General features: G+C 44.0%; 1 protein-coding gene across 6 annotated transcripts in view; it reads left to right on the forward strand.

Moving 5' to 3' along the window:
• NFATC2 (nuclear factor of activated T cells 2) overlaps positions 1-19,119 on the forward strand; it is a 94,500-nt gene that overhangs the window by 23,236 nt on the left and 52,145 nt on the right. For all 6 annotated transcript variants that reach the window (XM_054081478.1, XM_054081482.1, XM_054081479.1 and 3 more), the window contains exons 4-5: positions 12,811-13,013; positions 15,154-15,326. In XM_054081478.1, coding sequence (XP_053937453.1) covers positions 12,811-13,013; positions 15,154-15,326 — 376 coding nt within the window. The remainder of the gene's footprint in view (positions 1-12,810; positions 13,014-15,153; positions 15,327-19,119) is intronic.

Below are 19,119 nucleotides of genomic sequence, written 5' to 3' on the forward strand. Positions count from 1 at the left end.
GTCTTATGCTGGACATATACTGTCTTGCAGATCTGTCTGGTCACTGAGACCACAGAGGAAGGGTAGACATGATTGTTTTCCTCCTTTCCAAGGCATTTTGATGTTGATAGACAGCTGTTTGTTTGTTCCCAGCTGCTCTGATCAAGGGTCTGGAAGAGACTGTCCATTAGGAAAGGCAGTGACTGCTCCTGTGCAGCGAGCTTATAGTTATGATCAGGACAGAGGTGACAATCCAAACACAAACGGGGTGTGTGGTACTGCTTGAGTAGCACTGGGTGCTGGCAGAGTTGTCTTTCACCTGCTGTCTACACTGGCAATAAGAACCTCTTGGCTTCAGGAAGTGACAGATATTCAGAACCAACAAAGATTCTCCCGTCTTTGAATTGTTTAAGGCAGTCATTAGAAGGAAAGGCCTTTTCATTAGCAAGGGTTGGGTTTGGATGAGCTTCACCTGATGATCAAGCAGAGTCTGTGATCTCTTGAAAGCCATAAATATATTATTTGAAAGATATTCATTAAACTTACTGGTTCTGATTTTGTCCTACTGCTTTACATCAAGCTAGATTTCTTTTTTTCAAGATGGCAATAATATTTTGCAGGATTGTGTAATATTTCAGGGAGTTCTAAGCAGAACCCTTGTCAACTCTTTGAGGAAGTGGAAGGGAAAGGAAAAGCTTTTAGGGAAGATGAGTATTTGATTTATGCAGTGATTGTCCACATGCTCCACATAGCCAATCTGTACTTGTTTCATTAGAAGTGGCTACATTTACACGTGTTGCAGCCCATGGGTATAAATGAGGCAAACCCATTTCACATCATAATCTTCCCACATTATGAAGTCCTCTGAGGTGCTTGTAGGTAATCAGTGCTAGATAAGTGGGTGATTTACTGCTACATTCATCTCATATAATTGAGAGCAGTGACACAGGGCATCAATTTCAGATGTGCATCTGCCACAGACTCTGGAAAGGCTGAGTTACATGATTTTGTTAAAAATCCGTTTATGAGAATTTGGCTAAGTCTTGGGGTCAGAGAGTAAATATAAGCCTTTTTCCTCCTTTTTCTTTTTCCCCAATAACCTGTGTGTTTTGGACTTGCCTTGCTGTAAACAATCCTTGGGAAACTTGTTTTTTTACATGGCTCTTCAGCACAGTAATTTGTAGTTATTTTCTCAAAGGAGAGTGCCTAACTGGCACTTTGGGGTTTTTTTATTGCCAACTTAGCAAATCCTTCCCCTGATGTATTGCTTTTCTAATTTATCTCTACGAAGGACTCAAATACTTTTGAATGAAAACCAGCCCATAAGTAATCAGTAGCTCATTTGCAAGTCTCACTTTGTTTCTCTCAGTTCCACCGCATTAACTCAGTTCTTCATCAGCAAACCTCTTCTTTTCACTGCTTGTGTCATGTAATTGAATCCATTCAGCACAAACTGAGGCTGCAATGTTAAAAAAGCAGCTGACGAAGTTGGTCACTCAAGCCCCAGTCTTCCAAGGTAGCACCTTTCCCAAAGCACACCCAGCATCGATGGTTGCTGACTTGGTGTGGTTAAAACTCACTCTTCAGCCAGACAGTTTGCGCCTTCCTGCAGTGGGAGGTTTCGTATGCTTGGGCAGATGAGCATCGAGACGGCTGAGCCTGCATCCGGGGCGATGCTCAAACAGTCTTGGTGGCTGGAGTGGCTGGTGGAACCTCTGCCCTCTGTCTTTAGGTGACACTTTGGTGGCTTGGCCACTTCCCCAGGAAGCCGTAGCTGCGTGTTCAGGCTCGCCTCCGCTTGTGGTTTGCACAGGCTCCCCGTCCACCGTGCACTGAGGGACATCATCTTTCTCTGCCCATGCCAGAGCCATGGTTTCCTGGAGACAGGAAAGCAAGGTCCCTGCGACCTGCCTCAGCTGCTGCTGCCTTCTGGGGTCTTTGTTTAGTAAACACAGGCTGGGAGAGAGAAGGGAATAGTTCCTTCAAGTCAGAGCGCCAGGGGTTCCTTTTTACACATCTCCTCCCTGTAGTGGGAGGAGGAGATACCACAAGTAGACTGAAACTTCAGTCCCTGCTTGCTGCCACTATGGTAAAATCACCTGAGGAGTTGATTTGTTTAGTAAAAGCTTTGCCAACGCAGGTGTTTTGGAAATCAGTGAGGTCTTTCTCTTCTGTTCTTGGCATATGTCACATCAAAAGCTTTGACGGTTCCTCTAACAGAGGTTCAGGAGCAGTCTTCCAACATGGCACTAACGGGCAAACTGGGCACAAGCTGGCCTTCAGCAACAGTGAACATGAAAAATTATGTCTCCCTGTGGGCTTAATTTCAGAAACAAAGAGAAGGGGATAATTCTGATATGAGCTATCATCCATACCCATGGGCTGTAATTGCATCTCCTTTACTGGCTTGATTGTGATGGTAAAAATAAAATACATTACCCAACTGTTTAACTTGGTACAACACCCAAATGTAGGCCAGGTCTACAAAACCCCAGTGCTCCTGGAGGGCACAGGCTTCCCTCGACGTACCATGCACCTGCATGTTTTAGTCTCCTCCTCACTTCTCCTCTTCAATGCAGGAAAGCTGTACAGAGAGGAGCTCCTATTCAGCACAGCTGGCCCAACTTTCCCCTGGGTTTTAGCTCTTAGAATTTGGGTGACTTTTGCTGCCTTTTTTTTCAACTAAAAAGAAGCTGGAATGGTAGAGTTGTTAATGTAACAGACAGGAGCTGCTTTACAACATAAAAAATATGTTCTACTTTCCTTTTGTATTTGTACTTTGCCATACGTGTTTTCTTGCGGTTTCTAAATCAAAGGAGACATTGTTTTCTAACCTAGGCTTCCCATGGGGCCCTGACTTTTAACTACATGTTATTTCCAACATTCAACTAATTCCTTTGCCTATTAGCAAAACCAGAACGTTTGATGGAAACTCAAAACCAAATCACAGCTTAATGCCGTGATTCACACTCTCACAAGTAGGTCTGGGCTGGAGATGCACTTTTGAAACCAAAACCAGGCTGCCCAGGAAGATTTAGTATTGAGGGCACATCGGAGGAGTTGAATTTGTCCTCTTCTGCCCATCTTCCCCTTCACTGAACCGGGGGAGTTGGGAAGTCCAAGGTCTGGGATAAAGCCCTGCATGTTTCCAGTTCCGTGGGCAGGCTGTGCTGGATTTGTGCTGTGAAGCTGTCTTGTGCTGTGCAACATCTTTTCACCATTCTCGTGGCCTTCACTTCCCTTTTCCAGTGAGCGGGAGGTTCTTGGCAGCCTTTGGCTGTTGCAGGGACTTCTGCCCCCATCTCGGGAGCAGCATATGACAAACTGCACGTTTCATGCCTGATTTACCTGCAGGACTACTGGGCTTGTTTGCGCAACCGTGATGATTGTAGGCGCCTCTTGAGCTTTGAGCTGCTGGATCATGGATGTATTTACTTTCGTTACACGTGCTGATGCAGGGATAGGTGTGCAATGCTGAAAATGCAGATTTTAGGTACATCTGGAAATTCTCTTCAAAACTGATATCCAATCAAATGTGAGGGTACACTGCATTGTTAGTGTGCTGGTAGCGTGGTTGTACCTTGGGATCTGTCTATCTGAAAGCTCAGTGGAGCCACTAAGGAAATTAAATTGCTAGGTGAATCAAAAGTAGTGTAGGAAAACACAGATGAGCCTGGAATGTGCTTTTGTTTATATGCAAGACTGGTCTGAAAAAACAGGAATATCAACTATGATATTTAAGAAACCAAGATTAGAGGAAGAGCTAACCTGTATGCGTTCTCCAACTAATGCAGGAAGACAACTGCTGGATGCTGATGTCACAGTTGGGATGCAGCTGGGGCACAGAGGTTCAGGGCAGGTAATCAGTGAACCATATACATCGAGGGAGCTGGGGGATTTTCGCACAGGCCAACCTGCTTTGAGTTAGAGATGAATGAAAAGTTCTCGTTGCAACTTTTGAGCCCAATTCAAAATACAAGTACATTGCTTTTGGTGGAAAGCAGTTTTGGCAGAGGTGAGAGGAAGGAGACTATACCAACCGGTTTGAGCGTGATGCCTCTAAGATGCAGGCAACCTGAATTATTCCTTAGATTAGGAATATGCCTGAATTAGGCAGATGCAAGAGTTAGGCTATTTCATGTGTGATCTCCCTGCAGGACTATATATGGGGTAGTCAGTGCGCAGTAAATCAGAGTTCAAATTTATTGCCATGAATGTGGACACTTCCAGTGCAGCAGTAATACTGACATAACTCATCCTGTTCTGGGCGCACTCAAACGTCCATAGGAGAATTTCAGAGTGGGTGTATAATGTCTTGTAAACTCACATCTGAACTCTCTGTTCATGGGTTTCACCATTCCACTAAGCCTCTAGTTCCTCACATCCTCTCTTAAAACCAACATCTATTTAATTGGAAGAGTCTTATGCCAAGCAAGGACTTGCAGCTGGGTCTCCTGCATCCAGGGGACCACTGTCCTTGCTGGGGTAATGGCTGTTCAGGGGGAAAGGGACCGGACTCCTCCTGCCTGTTGCTCTTCAGTGAAAATTTTCTAGGGTCTCTATTTCACTCTGAAACAACTGTTGAAATGTTGATGCTTCAAGCAGACACGAGTTATTATCTCCCTGTGTGTACTTCACACTGGGGGTTTCAGCATGAGAAAGAAATTGGGAAGGAGAGGGGCTCCTGGGTCTTGCTTGTTTTTCTGTCTTTTTTCTTTTTTGCTTTCATTTTTTTGTTTTTCCTAAAAATGCTTTTTGGTCAAGTCCTTTTCAAAATCTGGCTGACATTCAGTCAAAATTCAGCAAAGGCCCTGGTTCCTGGACCCCAAACCCATCTCGAAGGAGGCTCAGCACTTAGCCCTGGCAGAGGGTTCAGCTCTGGGAATTTGTTTCAGTGCAGTTGAATCAATCATCTCAGGCTGAACTAGAGTAACTCCAAGATTCTTATGCTGCTACCGTTGTCTCTTCTTCCCCCTTCTCAGCATGGTTGCTCTCAAGCTTTGAGCCACATCTTGGTTGCACAGTGTGGTGCTCCTAGGTCTGCACCTGAAGCATCATTGCATTGCCTGTCTGCCAGGAAGGATGAACTGAGTGTGACAGAGGAAGGTGCAAGGTTGGATGATCAGAAGGCAGCCCTGTTTGCCACCCTCTGTTCTGTTCCATCTGGGCTGAGGTTGGTTCCCATAGTGCCTCCTACAGCTGGCAAGGGAACGAGTTCAAGAGCTAGTGGCAGAGCCCCTTGCTGAGGAACTCCCCAAGTGCAAGTCTGTCAAAATAAGCAAACGTACACCCTCTAATTTACTTGTGGCAGAGAGAGTTTTGTCGTGCTGGGGGAAGTTTAAATCTTTTGTCATGAATGTTCATGGAAGCTCTTAAATTATGCATCTGGTTTTCTTAGTAGGAAAAAAATTCATATATTCACTCAGCTATGAAAATGTGATCTCGAAAGCCCCATATCTGTATGTGTGAAGTAGTGAGATGCATAGTGACTCTTCTTTTAAACTCTCAGCTGAAATAGTCAAGGCATCTTGAAAATAGGATCAGCTCTGATATGGGTGGGGAAACTGAGGCACAGAGAGGAAATAACTTGCTTATGTTGCAATGTAAAGTCAGTTTCATGACAGCCAGGAACAAAGCTTCCCAGCTGCTTTCTCCCAAGAGCTGCCATCTCTGTCCCAGATCTCTGTTTTAACCCCATACGATAGCAGAAATCTGGGTTAGACACTGGGAGTCTGGTTGTCATTCACTGTAAGGAACAGCAGAGCAAATGAGATTCAGTCCTTGGAATTTTGACAAAATTGTCACCAAAATAAGAAACACTTCAAATTGAGTATAATAAAACATCCTCATTTAGCAGAATCATATGTTCAGAGGATTATCTTTGGAGGCTTTTTAGACTGCTTCGGTAAGGAGCAAAAAAGAATAAAGGGAGAGGTTTCCTTCTGGTTTACGTTCTTTTTGCGATGTTCCAAGTACATTAAATTGAACAAAAACATGTGACAAGATTCAGCTTTATTGCTCCATGTCAGCTCTAACTGAAACAGGCAGGCAAGCTGCTACGTGATACGGTTTCTCGATGTGGTCTTTGTCTTAATTACAGAAAGCTATTGATAGGGTACTCTTTCTGAGACAATACAGTTAATTTTTCCATCTTGGAGGGAGTATTATTGAGTAAAGACTTTCCCCCCCCCCCCCCCCCCCCCCCCCAAAGTCCTTGAAGTTGTCGCAGTTAAATGGTATTCATGATGACAATTAATGATTGAATCCAAGATGCAAAGTTCCTTCCACCAGGAAGGGAGCTGAATAGAAACCACAGAAACGCTGTGCCAAGCAGGGGCTGTTCTGACAAGCACATCTTCCTCTTGCCTACTGTGGAGTGTCCGAAAACACTTGCTGTCACGGAAAGCAGCCTCAGGACTGATGAAGGGTCTGAACAGGGGAATAGTTTGTGGTGTGAAAAGGTTTGAGAGACGGCTTTAAGTTTACAGCCTCACGCTGTTTCTAGAGGAAGGTGGGCGTTGGGCGAGCTCCATCCTAGGGCAGCCGATGCCGCAACCGCGTGCCGCTCTTGGTGAGCCTTTCAGTGCTTTCTTATCTTCTTGAGTACAGAAGGAAAAGGGAAGCAGTAGGAGGAAGCGATTTCTCAGGCAGCTTTGTATTTGCTTCTAATTAAATGTTGCCAGTTGAGTTCTGTTTTCTCACTTTTCACTACCGGCCAGGGATGGTCTATCTGAATCACCCCAGTGCTGTTCTCAAAGCTGACCACACACATGCACACCCCATTCAGGGGGAAGCTGGAGTGACTTCCACAGGGAGATAGCAATTAATATGCAGCAGTTAATGGACTAAACCTCATGTTACAGCGAGTTGAAACAAGCAAGAGGGCTGATTACTTTCAAGCAAATAAAATGACCAAGACCAGTGAACTAATTCCCCAATTTTATACTTTCCTTCTGGCAGTAGCTTGCATTGTCTAGACAGGAAGATGTGTGCAATCAGCTTTAAAGATGCAGCTTTATACCTCCCAGGAGAGAAAGACCTAAGTTCCTGACAAGCAAAGTTGTGTTGGGACAAATGGGAAACAAATTACTCCTTTCTACTCTCTAAAGAAGTCAACATCTGTATCGCATAGGGCATCATTCTCAGTGGGGCTCTTTAAAGGTGCCTGTAAGACTTGCAGGTGCTCCTGCTTTTGCTTAGCAAAGCTCATTGGTGTTTGCAAACAGACTTCCAGATATGCAACACCCAAACCAGAAATTGCCAAGAAAATTTGGCTCTGAAACCCATCAATTGAAAAGGCAAAGGCAGAAGCTTGCAATATTAGTGGAAACTGAGGTGCTGCAACAGATAAGTGGTGTTCTCGCACGTTTGTGCTATTTGCAGAGTGAAGCTGGCCACCCCTGCGGCAAGGCAGAGTGTTTGGGGGGTGGGGAAATCTCAGGTTTCTCACTGTGCTTTGGCTGCTTGTCCCCTGTGGGACCTGGCAAATCACTGCACCTCTCTGCCCTGGCTTCCCTATTTAAGATAAAAAAAGTGTCTTATCTCCTCTGAATCCTCTTTTCTAATAATGTAATTCTAGATAAAATATAATAATATTTAAACTCAAGTAAACACGTCCTAGATGCAAAGATCTAAATTCCAAAAGTTTCACTAAATTTCCTGTGTATATGCATTTGTTTTATCTATAAGTGAATACCTACTTAAGGGAACGTGCCTTTCTTTCTGACTCTGCTGTCAATTTATCACTTGGTTACCAGACAGTGTAACTAAGCAGTGCTGCAGGCTTCACTTGTGTAAAGAAATTTGCTATTTATGCAGCACTGAAAAGGTGATTCTGTGTTTTTAAATCCCCATGGCCAGAAGCAGTGCCAGCTGTGCAGATGCAGGATTTGGTTCACCGGAACATTGGGGTGGGGACTAATTTAGATGTGAATTTAAGACTCTGGCTTTAAATGCTTGTGTATTTGGAGCTGGGTTCTCAGCTTGTAAGACGGCCTGAGATTTCGAATACTGCAGGAAAATACTGTGTTGTTTCATCTCCGCAATGTGTGATCTTGATGGCTGTGGCTGCTGGTACCATCCCAAGAGCTGGGTTCAGGTGGGTGACTGGACTGCCGATACACAGCAGCTAAAGGTACATCTGCTCCTTTTATGTGGAGAATTACATGTGTGTTCCTGAAAATGGCCCTTAAATACCCTCTCTCCCCAAATTTGACTGGTATTGATCCACAGACAGAGTGCAGAATGAATGAATGAACTTTATTTATGCAGAGGTGAGCTGATGATTTTAATCAAGCCACACATTTCCATTTTGTTTAGAAACCCAATCATAGCAGCAAACCAAACAAGAAAAGTCTCCTTGTTTTCTGAATGATGTTATTTGTTTATCTGCCAAAGTACTTTGCATTTCCTCAGGTCACAGGCCAGCCCATGTCTGGCCGTGTTAATATTACAAGAGTTATGCAAAAGCAAAGTTTAAGAAAAATCTTTCAACTGAAAGAAATAGGATCTTAAAATCCCAAAATAGAGTATGGAAAGGTACACATCATGTCTGGCTTCTCTTTCCCCTTGTGGCAAATGTGACTCAAAAGACTTGGGTTTTTTCCAGCTCGATCTGTATACAGTTTAGGGGAGTTTTATTGTGAATAGGTCACCTTATAATACACAAAATTATTTCCTTCCAGAGTTCTGTATTCATAAATCTTTCTCAGTTCTCACTCTTCTGAAACTGAAATCCAGATGATTTTGTTTTCTTCATGGAAAGAAGAGTGAAAAAGAGCACAGGAACACCTTGGTGCGGGGCTGATCCTCTGTTTTCCTCTTTGCTGAGACTCCTGCTGCAGGGTCTGTTGCACCTTTGCCTCCGGCAGCTGCGGGGTGAGCTGCTGTGTCGCTTCCCATGAGAGGAGTAGGACTGGAATACTGAGGCTTCTGAGCATGTTGGTTGCTGCTAAGGGAGGAGACAATTCATTTCAAAGTTACTATTTTAAAAAGTGTTCTAAGTCTTCACTTTCCTGTAGAGTTCTTTAAGGTTCACTTTTCTCCTTCTTTGCTCCACCAAAGAAAAGTTCAGCATTATGGTTAAACACTAAAGTAGCTGCCTAGCATTTGTGGATGTGTTTATTGAGAGTAGCAGTCTCTAGTAACTCAGTTTTGGGGAGGGACATATATCTGAAACATACCTTTAATATGTTCTTTCATTTTACCTCACAATGAATTTTTCTATATAAAAATGCAGCACAAGATATTAACTCATTTCTATCCTTGCAAAGTAGGGCTAGCATCACTGTTCCTGTGTTACATATAAACTCTCTGTTTATATGACATGCCCAAAGCTATGTAGTAAAGTTGGTGACAGAGCTGGGTGTAAAACTCCAATTTTAAAGTTGCTGAAGCATTTTTGTGGGACCGTCATTTTTTCGTTCTGAAGTAATCCTGATGTGTTCTTAGCAAGTGGAAAGTAGATGGAAATGCTTGTGGTAAAAGATTACCTATATTATCCCTTAAAATGAAATCAATTAACTTAAGATAAAAACACACACTTTTAAGCAGGGATACTTGACTCATATATATGTGTTTTTCTCCTTGTATTTGCATTTTATAATGCTGTTTAGATTTTACAATGATGTCATCCCAAAGCATTGCCATAATGCCATAAATTACCAACTTTCTTCCACTGATCAAATAATTGATTTAAAATCTGGTCCTGTGGAGGACCAGAAGGCTTTTTACTATGTGTTTTATACCCCCTCATCCATCAGATGATACAAACATTGCTATACGAACAGGCAATCAATTCCTCTCTTCTTTAAGTATGTATACATTTATACAAACACACCCCCACAGACAGACATAGTATTAGAAGACCATGAATAGTTTTGCCTTGGGAACTCATTCTATACATGAGCAAACACCATGTAAAATTACTTTTAAAGGTGGCCAGTATTAAAACCTGTGTACGCAGCCAGTTCTGTTACAGCTGCTACTCACTGTGCTCACTGGGGGCAAATTTTCTTCTGTAATTTATTATCTGTTTTCCTCCATTCCAGTCTCCCACCTATAACTCTGGGATTTTGTTCTGCCAGGATAGAGGGTAGAGCAAAATCTGCTTTGCTGGCACTGTAATAACTGTTCCAGTCCAAGGGATCCTCTCATCATCTTAGCTGGATCTATGAAGAATTACTTTGTCAGACATGACAATAAACACGCTCAGTATTTAAAAACTACTCTTCTCTTCTCCCTCTCCCCTTGTAAAGACAAGATGGCTTTTGGTCATACAATAGCTTTTCATTGAAGGCCAAGAAATCTTGGATTTTGGAAGTACCATACTTCGGATGAGTTTCAGTAGGGCTCCCAGAGGACCTGGGTTTAATGGGGCTCCACGGATAAACAGAGGGTGATTCCTACATTCTTGCCTGTTCCCAGCAGATCTATCATTTTGACCTCTGTTGCCTTTACTCTTCTGCACACGATATACATCTCTAAATCTCCCCATGGCTGCCGTCATATTTATCACGTTCTTGGCAATGCTGCTTCTCTAGTACCAACCTTTGTGCTGGAGTCCAGCTCCGCTCCTCCTCCATCTCGCTCCCAGAGCCAACTGTCGTATTTGCACAAAGGCTCATACCCTATTTTCTCTCCTCACAATCTCCCAACGTGCTTGTGTGAGTGAGTTATCGTAGGTGTCTGAGCTGCGGCTGGGCTGGATTCTGTGATTCTCGGGGCCTGTTGATTTCAATGGAGCTATTCATGTAAGCGGAGGCTGCAAATTCAGGCCCTTGGGTTGCAGGGTCCCTGGGGCATAGCCCCGTCTTTGTATGCCTTGCAAATATGTGCTAGATGAGTAATGATAGCTCAGAAGAGTGAGTGTCGCTTTACATTTGCCATACTGGAGAAAGGTTGCCAGGATTGTGTTGATGCTGCATGTAGTCCCCTTCCAGGGGGCAATTAATCCTTCTATGCAAAGATCCCTCCTGCTGACTGGTGAAAAGAAAAAAGGAAAAAAAAAAATGAAGGTTTGGCCATGAATACCATGAGCTTAATCTTCCTTTTCTCTGATCTTCCACTACCATTTGCTTTGTATGGCTTCATCAAGGTTTTCTGTGTGGACAAAATAATTGAAAACAAATTTAGCATGTCTCAGACCATGAAGTTCCCTTCAAGCTAGATCACTGGCTATGTGGTAGATAAATGCCTGGTTCTTATTTTTGGTTATGTGAGAAATTTAGAATGGTTTGACTTGTAATTATGAATGTTAATAAAGAAGGAGAAATTTCCTTGTGTCTTGGCCTATGAAGGCATTCTGGCTTTCTTGCTTCTCTTGCAGCAAACGCTGTTTATAAAAATGTTATTTAGTACAGAAGATTCTGTTTATGTCCTTGGTCCTTAAAGACCCCAGTCTCTAAAGTCAACTAAGATTTCTTTGTGCCAGGTTCTGCACAGTCAGAGACCAACGATGCCACCTCTTCCCATACAGATAGTATTTTTATGGAAAGCGAGAGGAAGGGATGAAGATGAACCAACAAGTTTCGAAGAGCAGTGGGTCAACACTGGTCCACAGAGTGATTTCAGGAGAGCAAGAATATATTTCTTTTTAAGACTGTTCAAGAATTCTGCAGACAGGGAGATTTGTAGAGTGGAGATGTAGATATTAAAAGGGAACATCCACTCTGGAGGAAGAGGGTGATGGGCACACAATTTTGTAAGTGTTTAAGAAGTTAATGTTGGTGTTTGGGGCTGAACTTGGGAAGTTTGGGAATAGAGGTTTATAATAGATGTGTAGAAAATGAGAGGTGAGAGAGTAAAGAGAATAACGGAGTTTTGAAGATAAAGGCATGCAGCTTATGTCTGGTGTGAGGGATGCAGGGGAGGCTGGAGAGAGCTGCAGCTCAGAGTGGCTTGAGCATGCTGAGGGGTTGGAAGGACAATCCTTCTAGCTGGGTTTGAAATGGTTGAGAGCTGGGCAGGACTGCACGTGCTAAGGCCAGAGAAAGGGATGTGATAGGGATCAATAATTTCTGAAACCTTTGTACATAGTTCAGTTCTCAAAATTGCAGGCGCATTCGCCAGATACTTCCTGCTTGGGGGGGGGGAAACCACCTTATTTTTCAACTGCAGTTGGAGTAGGAATCACAAGCTTAACTGAGAGAGAAACATTTTACTGAATGTTAGGCTGTACAGAAGCTAATGTTGCAAGTTGGACATGACAAAGGGCTTGATCCAAACCCCCCTGTGTCAATGGGCATTTCCCATTAGCTTTGATTAGGTCTGGAGAAGGTGCATAAGGGAGTAGAATGTAGTTCTGCAGGAATGCAAGTGGGAGACTTTCTTCTGTCCTTACTGTGTTTCCAGCTGATGGGAGGCAGGAATCATTGCCCAAGGCTGCAGGTGTGAGGAGTCAGTGCAGCTTTATGTACCCCACAGGGGAAAAAATCTTCTGAACCTCATTTAGGAATCAGTCACTGTGAATTCAATGAGAATGTATCTTTCAAGGGAATTTATTAATGTGTTCTGGAGACAACTAACAAATTTCTGGTAATGGTGAGCTTGTCTGGAGTTTTTTCTTCTTGAAATATTCTTTTTCTTCTTCTTGCTATATTTAGTGTTATAACCATTAATTACATGGTTTCCATTAGCCCTCCTCCCTACGTATCAGGGGCTCCAGCAAGTACTCCTAAAAGAATGTCTGTCTCTGACAGCAGGAAACTACACATATCTTTCTATCTGTAGATATCTCCATATCTGAATATGTGTCTGTAGATGTATTTGGTTTCCTGACACGTAGGCATTGCAAGAGCTGTGTGTGCTAATAGATTTTTAATGTTTTGCCAGCTTCACGGTTACATGGAGAACAAACCCTTGGGTCTTCAGATCTTCATTGGGACAGCAGATGAACGGATACTTAAACCTCATGCTTTCTATCAAGTCCATCGTATTACAGGAAAAACTGTCACCACCACCAGCTATGAAAAAATCATTGGCAACACCAAAGTTTTAGAGATCCCGTTGGAACCCAAAAACAACATGAAAGCAACGTAAGCATATTTCTTTTTCTTAGCAGAGTTAAAGAGGATTAAATGAACATGTGAAGTTCCTTCTCTTTGGAAAGGAGTCACTTAAATGGATAATAATGCCTGCTCTGGACGGCCTCCCCTTTCCAAAGCATTGGGGTGATCTATGAGTGTAAGACCCTTTCTGCAAAAGCATAAGCAGCAGTTACAAGCACCTGGGTTAAAGCTGCTTAAAGAGTTGACATTCATCAGCTGACCATGCAGGCATTTTGGCTCTTTACCCCAACTGCTGCAGTGACTGTATTGTAATCATCTGTCGTCCTGAAAGTCAGAATGGGCTGGTGTGGCACTACAGAAAACAGGACTTGGATCTGAATTCCCTATGCTTCAGGGATGCAGTGTGAAACAAGGGGCAGTAGACAGTCGAGTAAAGGTGTACGATTCATTTTATAACGTTTAATGGAATAGAAATCATCTCTTCTGAACTCAGCCAACTGCTCTGGCCGTGAAATTACACTCTCTTGTTGTAATAGGTTAACAGAAAAGCAAGTACAGGCACATCTTTTCTGTATTACTCCTTCCAGTTTTATGGAGGCAGAGGGATGAAGTGGGCACCGGTCTGAAACTTAAGGCTTGACTGCATGCCAGGCAGTATGAGAGTGATTGCTCTGCAGAGGGAAGAGCTGTATCTCCATCCTTCAGAGGATACTGACAAAATTGGCAAAGCAGCTATGTTTTTAAGCCCCCCTACTTCATCACAAAATCCACCTTCTTTTTACATTTTTTTTTCCCAGAAAATATACCTCATTCTTCCCTTTCCTTCAAGCCTCTCCTTCCCTCTGCACCCAAGGAAATAAATAAAAGTCCACATCTCAAACTTAAGCAGCCAAGTGCTGAATGGAACACAATTGTCTGTTCCTTACAAGTAACCTTGGAATAATAAACCCCTGCACACATGCAATGGCAAAGAACAGCGTGGGTGTAGAAAACAGCTTGGGGCTTATGCCTCCCAAAATGTGAATTTAATTCATATCAAAAGAAGAAAAATGGTATATATCTTTAAAACTAATACCAAAGTGGATTGCAGTGCCTATTTAATAACTGTGTTCGCTGCACCCTTCAAGAACTATTGCTGAGCTGAAGATATCAGATTCTGTAAATATTAATTGGCACATTCTTGTTGTGTAGTCAGGTGTGTTTACTAAAGTTACACTGGGCTCTTAAGAAGTTAACTTGAACTTATACCAATATTAATTACAATGGTGATTTAAGTGACCCTAATCCTTTCATTGCTACTCAGCCCTATCCTGGTCCCTACATCCTCCCTTTGTGCAGTGGCACAGTGAATGGGAGCAGAGAACCATTTTCTCCAATGCCCTATTGCCGTCGCTGGGAACAGCATCCCAGGGCTTTTGAGTATGACATGGTGACCCAGGCCAGGGCTAGAGAGTGCAGTTTTAGCAGAAGCACGTGCTTTGTCAGAAAGAAGGAGAGAGCAATATAGTTCCTGCTTCAGAGTGGAATTCAATGCTTGCATTACAGACTGTGGAGAAAATGTGCCTGGATGGTGCAAGCAATTAGTTGGTTCGACTGCTGTGATTCCCCATGGCTCTGAACTAATTTGCCCATGTGCAGGCAATAGCTGCTGTGCAATCTGTGCACTGTGAGCTGTTTGGAGAACTGGCAGTGGAGGCTTTAATGCTCTCTAGCTCACAGAGGGCTGCAGCACAAGCTCAGCTTATTGCCTGTCCCAGTGTGTGATGCTTGTGCTGGTTCACTCTCCCTGCCCCGATGTGCCAGAGTGGGCTCTGCTATGTGCACTCTCATGCTTTGCCCAGGAGGGAAATAAAACATAGGGTTATAATGTTTGGAGAGTGGCTGTCACCAGAGTAAAGGCCATCCCTAGTCCTCGGCTGGATCATACCTGGGACATGCTGAGCCACTGGGCCCAGACTCTTTGGGGGGGAGCCAGCAGCATCCCTCACTTACTGTGTGTCTGGGATCTGTAATTGCTGAAAAGGTAATATCTAGATCTTAAACAAGGCAAGTATTGGGAGCTTAACCCAGAAATTGAAGCAAAACAGCTTAATCCTTTTGACCGTCACCTATTTCCAAACTGTTTGAGTGCAGAAATGTTAAATTAAATGGTGTATGTGTTTGGCAGCATTGACTGTGCAGGGATTTTGAAGCTGAGGAATGCAGACATTGAGCTGCGCAAGGGAGAGACAGACATCGGCAGGAAGAACACTCGTGTCCGGCTCGTCTTCCGTGTGCACATCCCCGAGTCCAATGGCAGAATCATTTCTCTGCAAGCAGCGTCAAACCCCATTGAATGCTGTAAGTAGCCCCTGAAATTTTCTCCTTTTCTGTGTCTTGCAACAATGATTGTCTTGACCCTCTGCACCAAGGTAGTGCTGCGGGGTAAAAACTCACCGTGCTTGGATAGGCAAGTGCAAGGTGCTGTGCTCTTTCTGCGCTGGCCGGGTCTCTGCCACCATTTGAGTGACCTGTGACTCTCTACCTGTATGCACTCCATTTCCTGAAACAAGCTTTGGTAGCGGGTGGATCTTCATGATGCTTAGAGCTTGTGAGGATGACGAGAGTCCTCAGGGCTTTTGCAAGTTTTATTTATTAGTGTGCTGCTGCTGGATCTTTTCGGCTAGCAGGTGTGTTCTGGGAGCGGGGAGCCAGCGTGCGTGTGCATATAGGTGTGCATGGACATTGTCGCTGTTTGTGCATGAGCGTGCAAGCTGCCTGCCTTCCTGGGAATGGTTTTATTTTGAGTGGAGGCACAACCAGAACTTTTTGGCCACGAGCTGGTGGATGGTTAGAGGTTTTTAATTCAAACCTGGGCCAGATCATAGCACTATGGCCAGTCCTGTCTGCTGAAGGAGTAACCACAGTCCTCTCGTTTGAGCTGTGGCAGGAACACAATTGAAATGGAGAAACTGGTTTGATTTTTGAGGCTCGGGTGCATCCTGGTTATGTTTTTTTCTAGATGTTGATGCTAAGGGCTCTGCAGCCTAGCAGGCTGCAGCTGAACCAGGGAAAGCCCAGGTTGTTCTGTGTTCCCCCGAGGGACAAACGAAAACTTGCAGTTTTGATTTCTGGGGGACAAATCCTGTAAGTGTGTAAGCTGAGAATGCTGTACCTCCCACTCATTTTAACGTACTGGATCCTGAGAAAGAGAGGCCTCCTGTGGGGTGCCCTCCCATGTTGCAGTCATTTCTGGAAGCGCTCCACCTACTTTGCTGGTTCATGTGCATCCTGTGATGCTTTTTGTTAGTAAATGGTGCCTTTTCAGCGGTTTGGGGATTTCACGAATACATACTGAATAGTTCTCCTCTCGCTTTGCTGAATGACTCACCCGTTTAGCAGCACCTGTCTTGCCATAACTCATGTTAAGAAAGTCATTGAAGAGTTTATTGTGTGAATTTTATTTATTGAGATGCAGGCTTTACTTAACAACTGCTTAAAATAAGAGAGAAGACAATTTTGCATGGGAAATAGAAATTGTGGCTAGTGAATTGTTGATCGCAGTTTTGAATAAAACAGTAGAAATTAATAAACAAAGCAAGGCTAAGGACAGGATGATGGATATGTACAGTCTCTTGGCAATGTTTATGAGAAGATACCAACTATCAGAGCATTTTAGCAGCTGAGTGAAGTCTCTGGGCACTGTGATGGGAAAGGGAGAATAGTGGGAGTAGCCACCACCTTTCTCTATAGGAAACAGTTACGCTCCTCTATGGGACCAGGTGGCTGAAACAATAGTGGCCTCCACCCCAAACGTGTCCCTGCTGAAACAAAGGCCCATTTGCCAAAGGAAACGTTCAGCAATCTGCAACTTCTGTGGATAAGAAGGGAATTGTGGCAGAGGATCACCTGGCTTCTCCCTGAATTTCTTTTCCAAGTGGAAACAGCCCATTCTTGTGTGCAATGGAGAGTTATTGGGGTGGGGAAACTCCAGGTGTAACTCCTACATCCACTGTACAGAAAAGCAGCGCCAGCCCTGTGCAGAAGGTGAGTGGTCTTCAGGCCCCCACAGATCACTGCCCACTTACTCAAATTCTCCTTCGGGAAAAGCAAATATGAGTTAGCCAGGCATTTCTAAGACCATTCCACAATCTCACAGTGTATTTGTGTCCATCATCAAAGAGCATTCAAGCTGAAATCCAGTCACGGTTTACAGAACAAGATCACATTTTTCTGAATTGTACGGGTACACCTAATTTGCCTGTGCAATGACTGCTGTTTGCGATTGCTTCTTAAGATATCCAGGTATTTGTACTGAGGTGTATTTGCTTTGATGAGTCTTTGGGGCGTAAAGAAGCCAAGAGTGGAGATAATAGTATAAGTGGCTCATATGTATTTTTTTTATAACTAAAATATGAAGATATTGGCTGCATAGCAGACAGCAAAGGTCGTACAAGAAACAAATCTGTTAGTTCCCCAAGGGAAAAAAAAAAAGTTTTATTTTTGGAATACTGCTATACTGGCAGTTTGGAGAGATATACGGTGCTCTTCTGAACTCATGGAAATAGAGTAAAAAGTGATCTGGTCTAATAGACCTATTCCATTTAGAAGGTATATTGCATATTTAGCAACATTTTTGCATTTCAGTAGCACTTCCTGATCTCAGCCCAGTTCTGGGAAGACGGTTAAAAACTGTAGTTGGTTCAGCCAGCGTTAGTAATGCAGACCCAGTTGCACTAGAGATGATAATCTCAGTTTCTTCCAGACAATCTGGGCACGTTACAGAGCTCAGAGCCTCAGGTAAGCTCAGGTGCTCTGCTGGAAGAGGCGTGTTGGGGCTCTGTGACATTCTCTCCTTGTGTCCCACTTCCCACCTTCGTGTGCTGCTGTGATTCTCTTTGTTGTTTCCTTTGCTTGTCATTCTTTCTTTGACATGGCCACCTGGTAACCCTTGTCCTCAGGGACCCTCCTTTAAGTTCTCTCCTGTCTGGTAGCTGTTAATAATATCCCACCGAGAAAGCCTTAGTAAGTAGCAGCTTTAAGATAACTGGCTATTTGCCTACCAGTGGGGTTCCCTCGAGAGCACTGTTGCTACCAACAGAATAGCTGAGTGCTCTCCTCAGCAGAAGCTGATCCTGGCTGAAAACTCCCACCGGTGTCAGCAGATCATTAGCTGCAATGAAGCAAGAACTGTGAAGTATCTCCTTTTCAGGGGGCGATTTGGTTCCACCTCATCTGTGTCACATTCAGCACTTGACAGGTTTTAGGAGGGGATTTCACAGGTTCAAAGCATCATCCGGAGCAAGTTCCTCCCCAGGCAGCTGTGTGGGAGGACCAAGGAGGTGATATGTTGTTAAATGATCAGTTATGCCTCAAAATGGACCGGGTATCCAGACAAGCCTGCACATTCAGCAGCTTGCAGCTTTTTTCTGCTGTTATTCGTTGATTAGTTCTGAAGACACTGAGGAGGCAAAGGCATTTGGAAGTCCTCTGATAATTGTCGCAACAGGCCATCTCTTACACAGAGGTAAAAAGCTACACTCTTGTAGGTGTTGTGCAGGAAAGGTGAGAAAAATCCCTTCTCCTGGGTGTTGCTCCTGGCTGAGGCCATGAAATGGCAGAATGCCCCTCAGGTGCAATGGGAGACGTTCCCAGGATCCACAGCTGGCAGCGTGCTGCTTGGCCCGGCGCTCTGCCTGCGCGTGCTCGCGCCCCTCGGCGCCCTTAGTCACACACGGGCACGTGTCTGTCCCTGCTTGTGCACGGCTGTGCTTTGGGCACATGTAGGTGAGCTGGGAAGGGCTGTCGCGGAGCTGCTGTCACAGGAGGTGGTGAAATCACAGATGTGAAATGTGACCGAGTTAACATGTCCCTTCAAATACAGCCCTAATAACAACAGGCCACTTGGCAAATTGCCCCTGCAGGGCTTTGATACTTGCCAGACTGATAATTATTTTCAAACCATTAAGACAATTTCTGTAACATCGGTTCCGTTCATTTGCTTTGATTTAGCTTTTACTATGAGCTGAATCTCTTTTCTTGGTGAGTGACTGATCTCTGGAGTTGTTTCTAGTCCTTGGCTGAAGCATCCATGGAGAAGAAGCAGTATTAAAAGGAGTTCAGAGTAGCCACATAAGCACCTGGGAGGCAGCTT

The sequence above is a fragment of the Cuculus canorus genome, chromosome 16 (genome assembly GCF_017976375.1).
Source record: "Cuculus canorus isolate bCucCan1 chromosome 16, bCucCan1.pri, whole genome shotgun sequence".
Classification (NCBI taxonomy): Eukaryota; Metazoa; Chordata; class Aves; order Cuculiformes; family Cuculidae; genus Cuculus; species Cuculus canorus.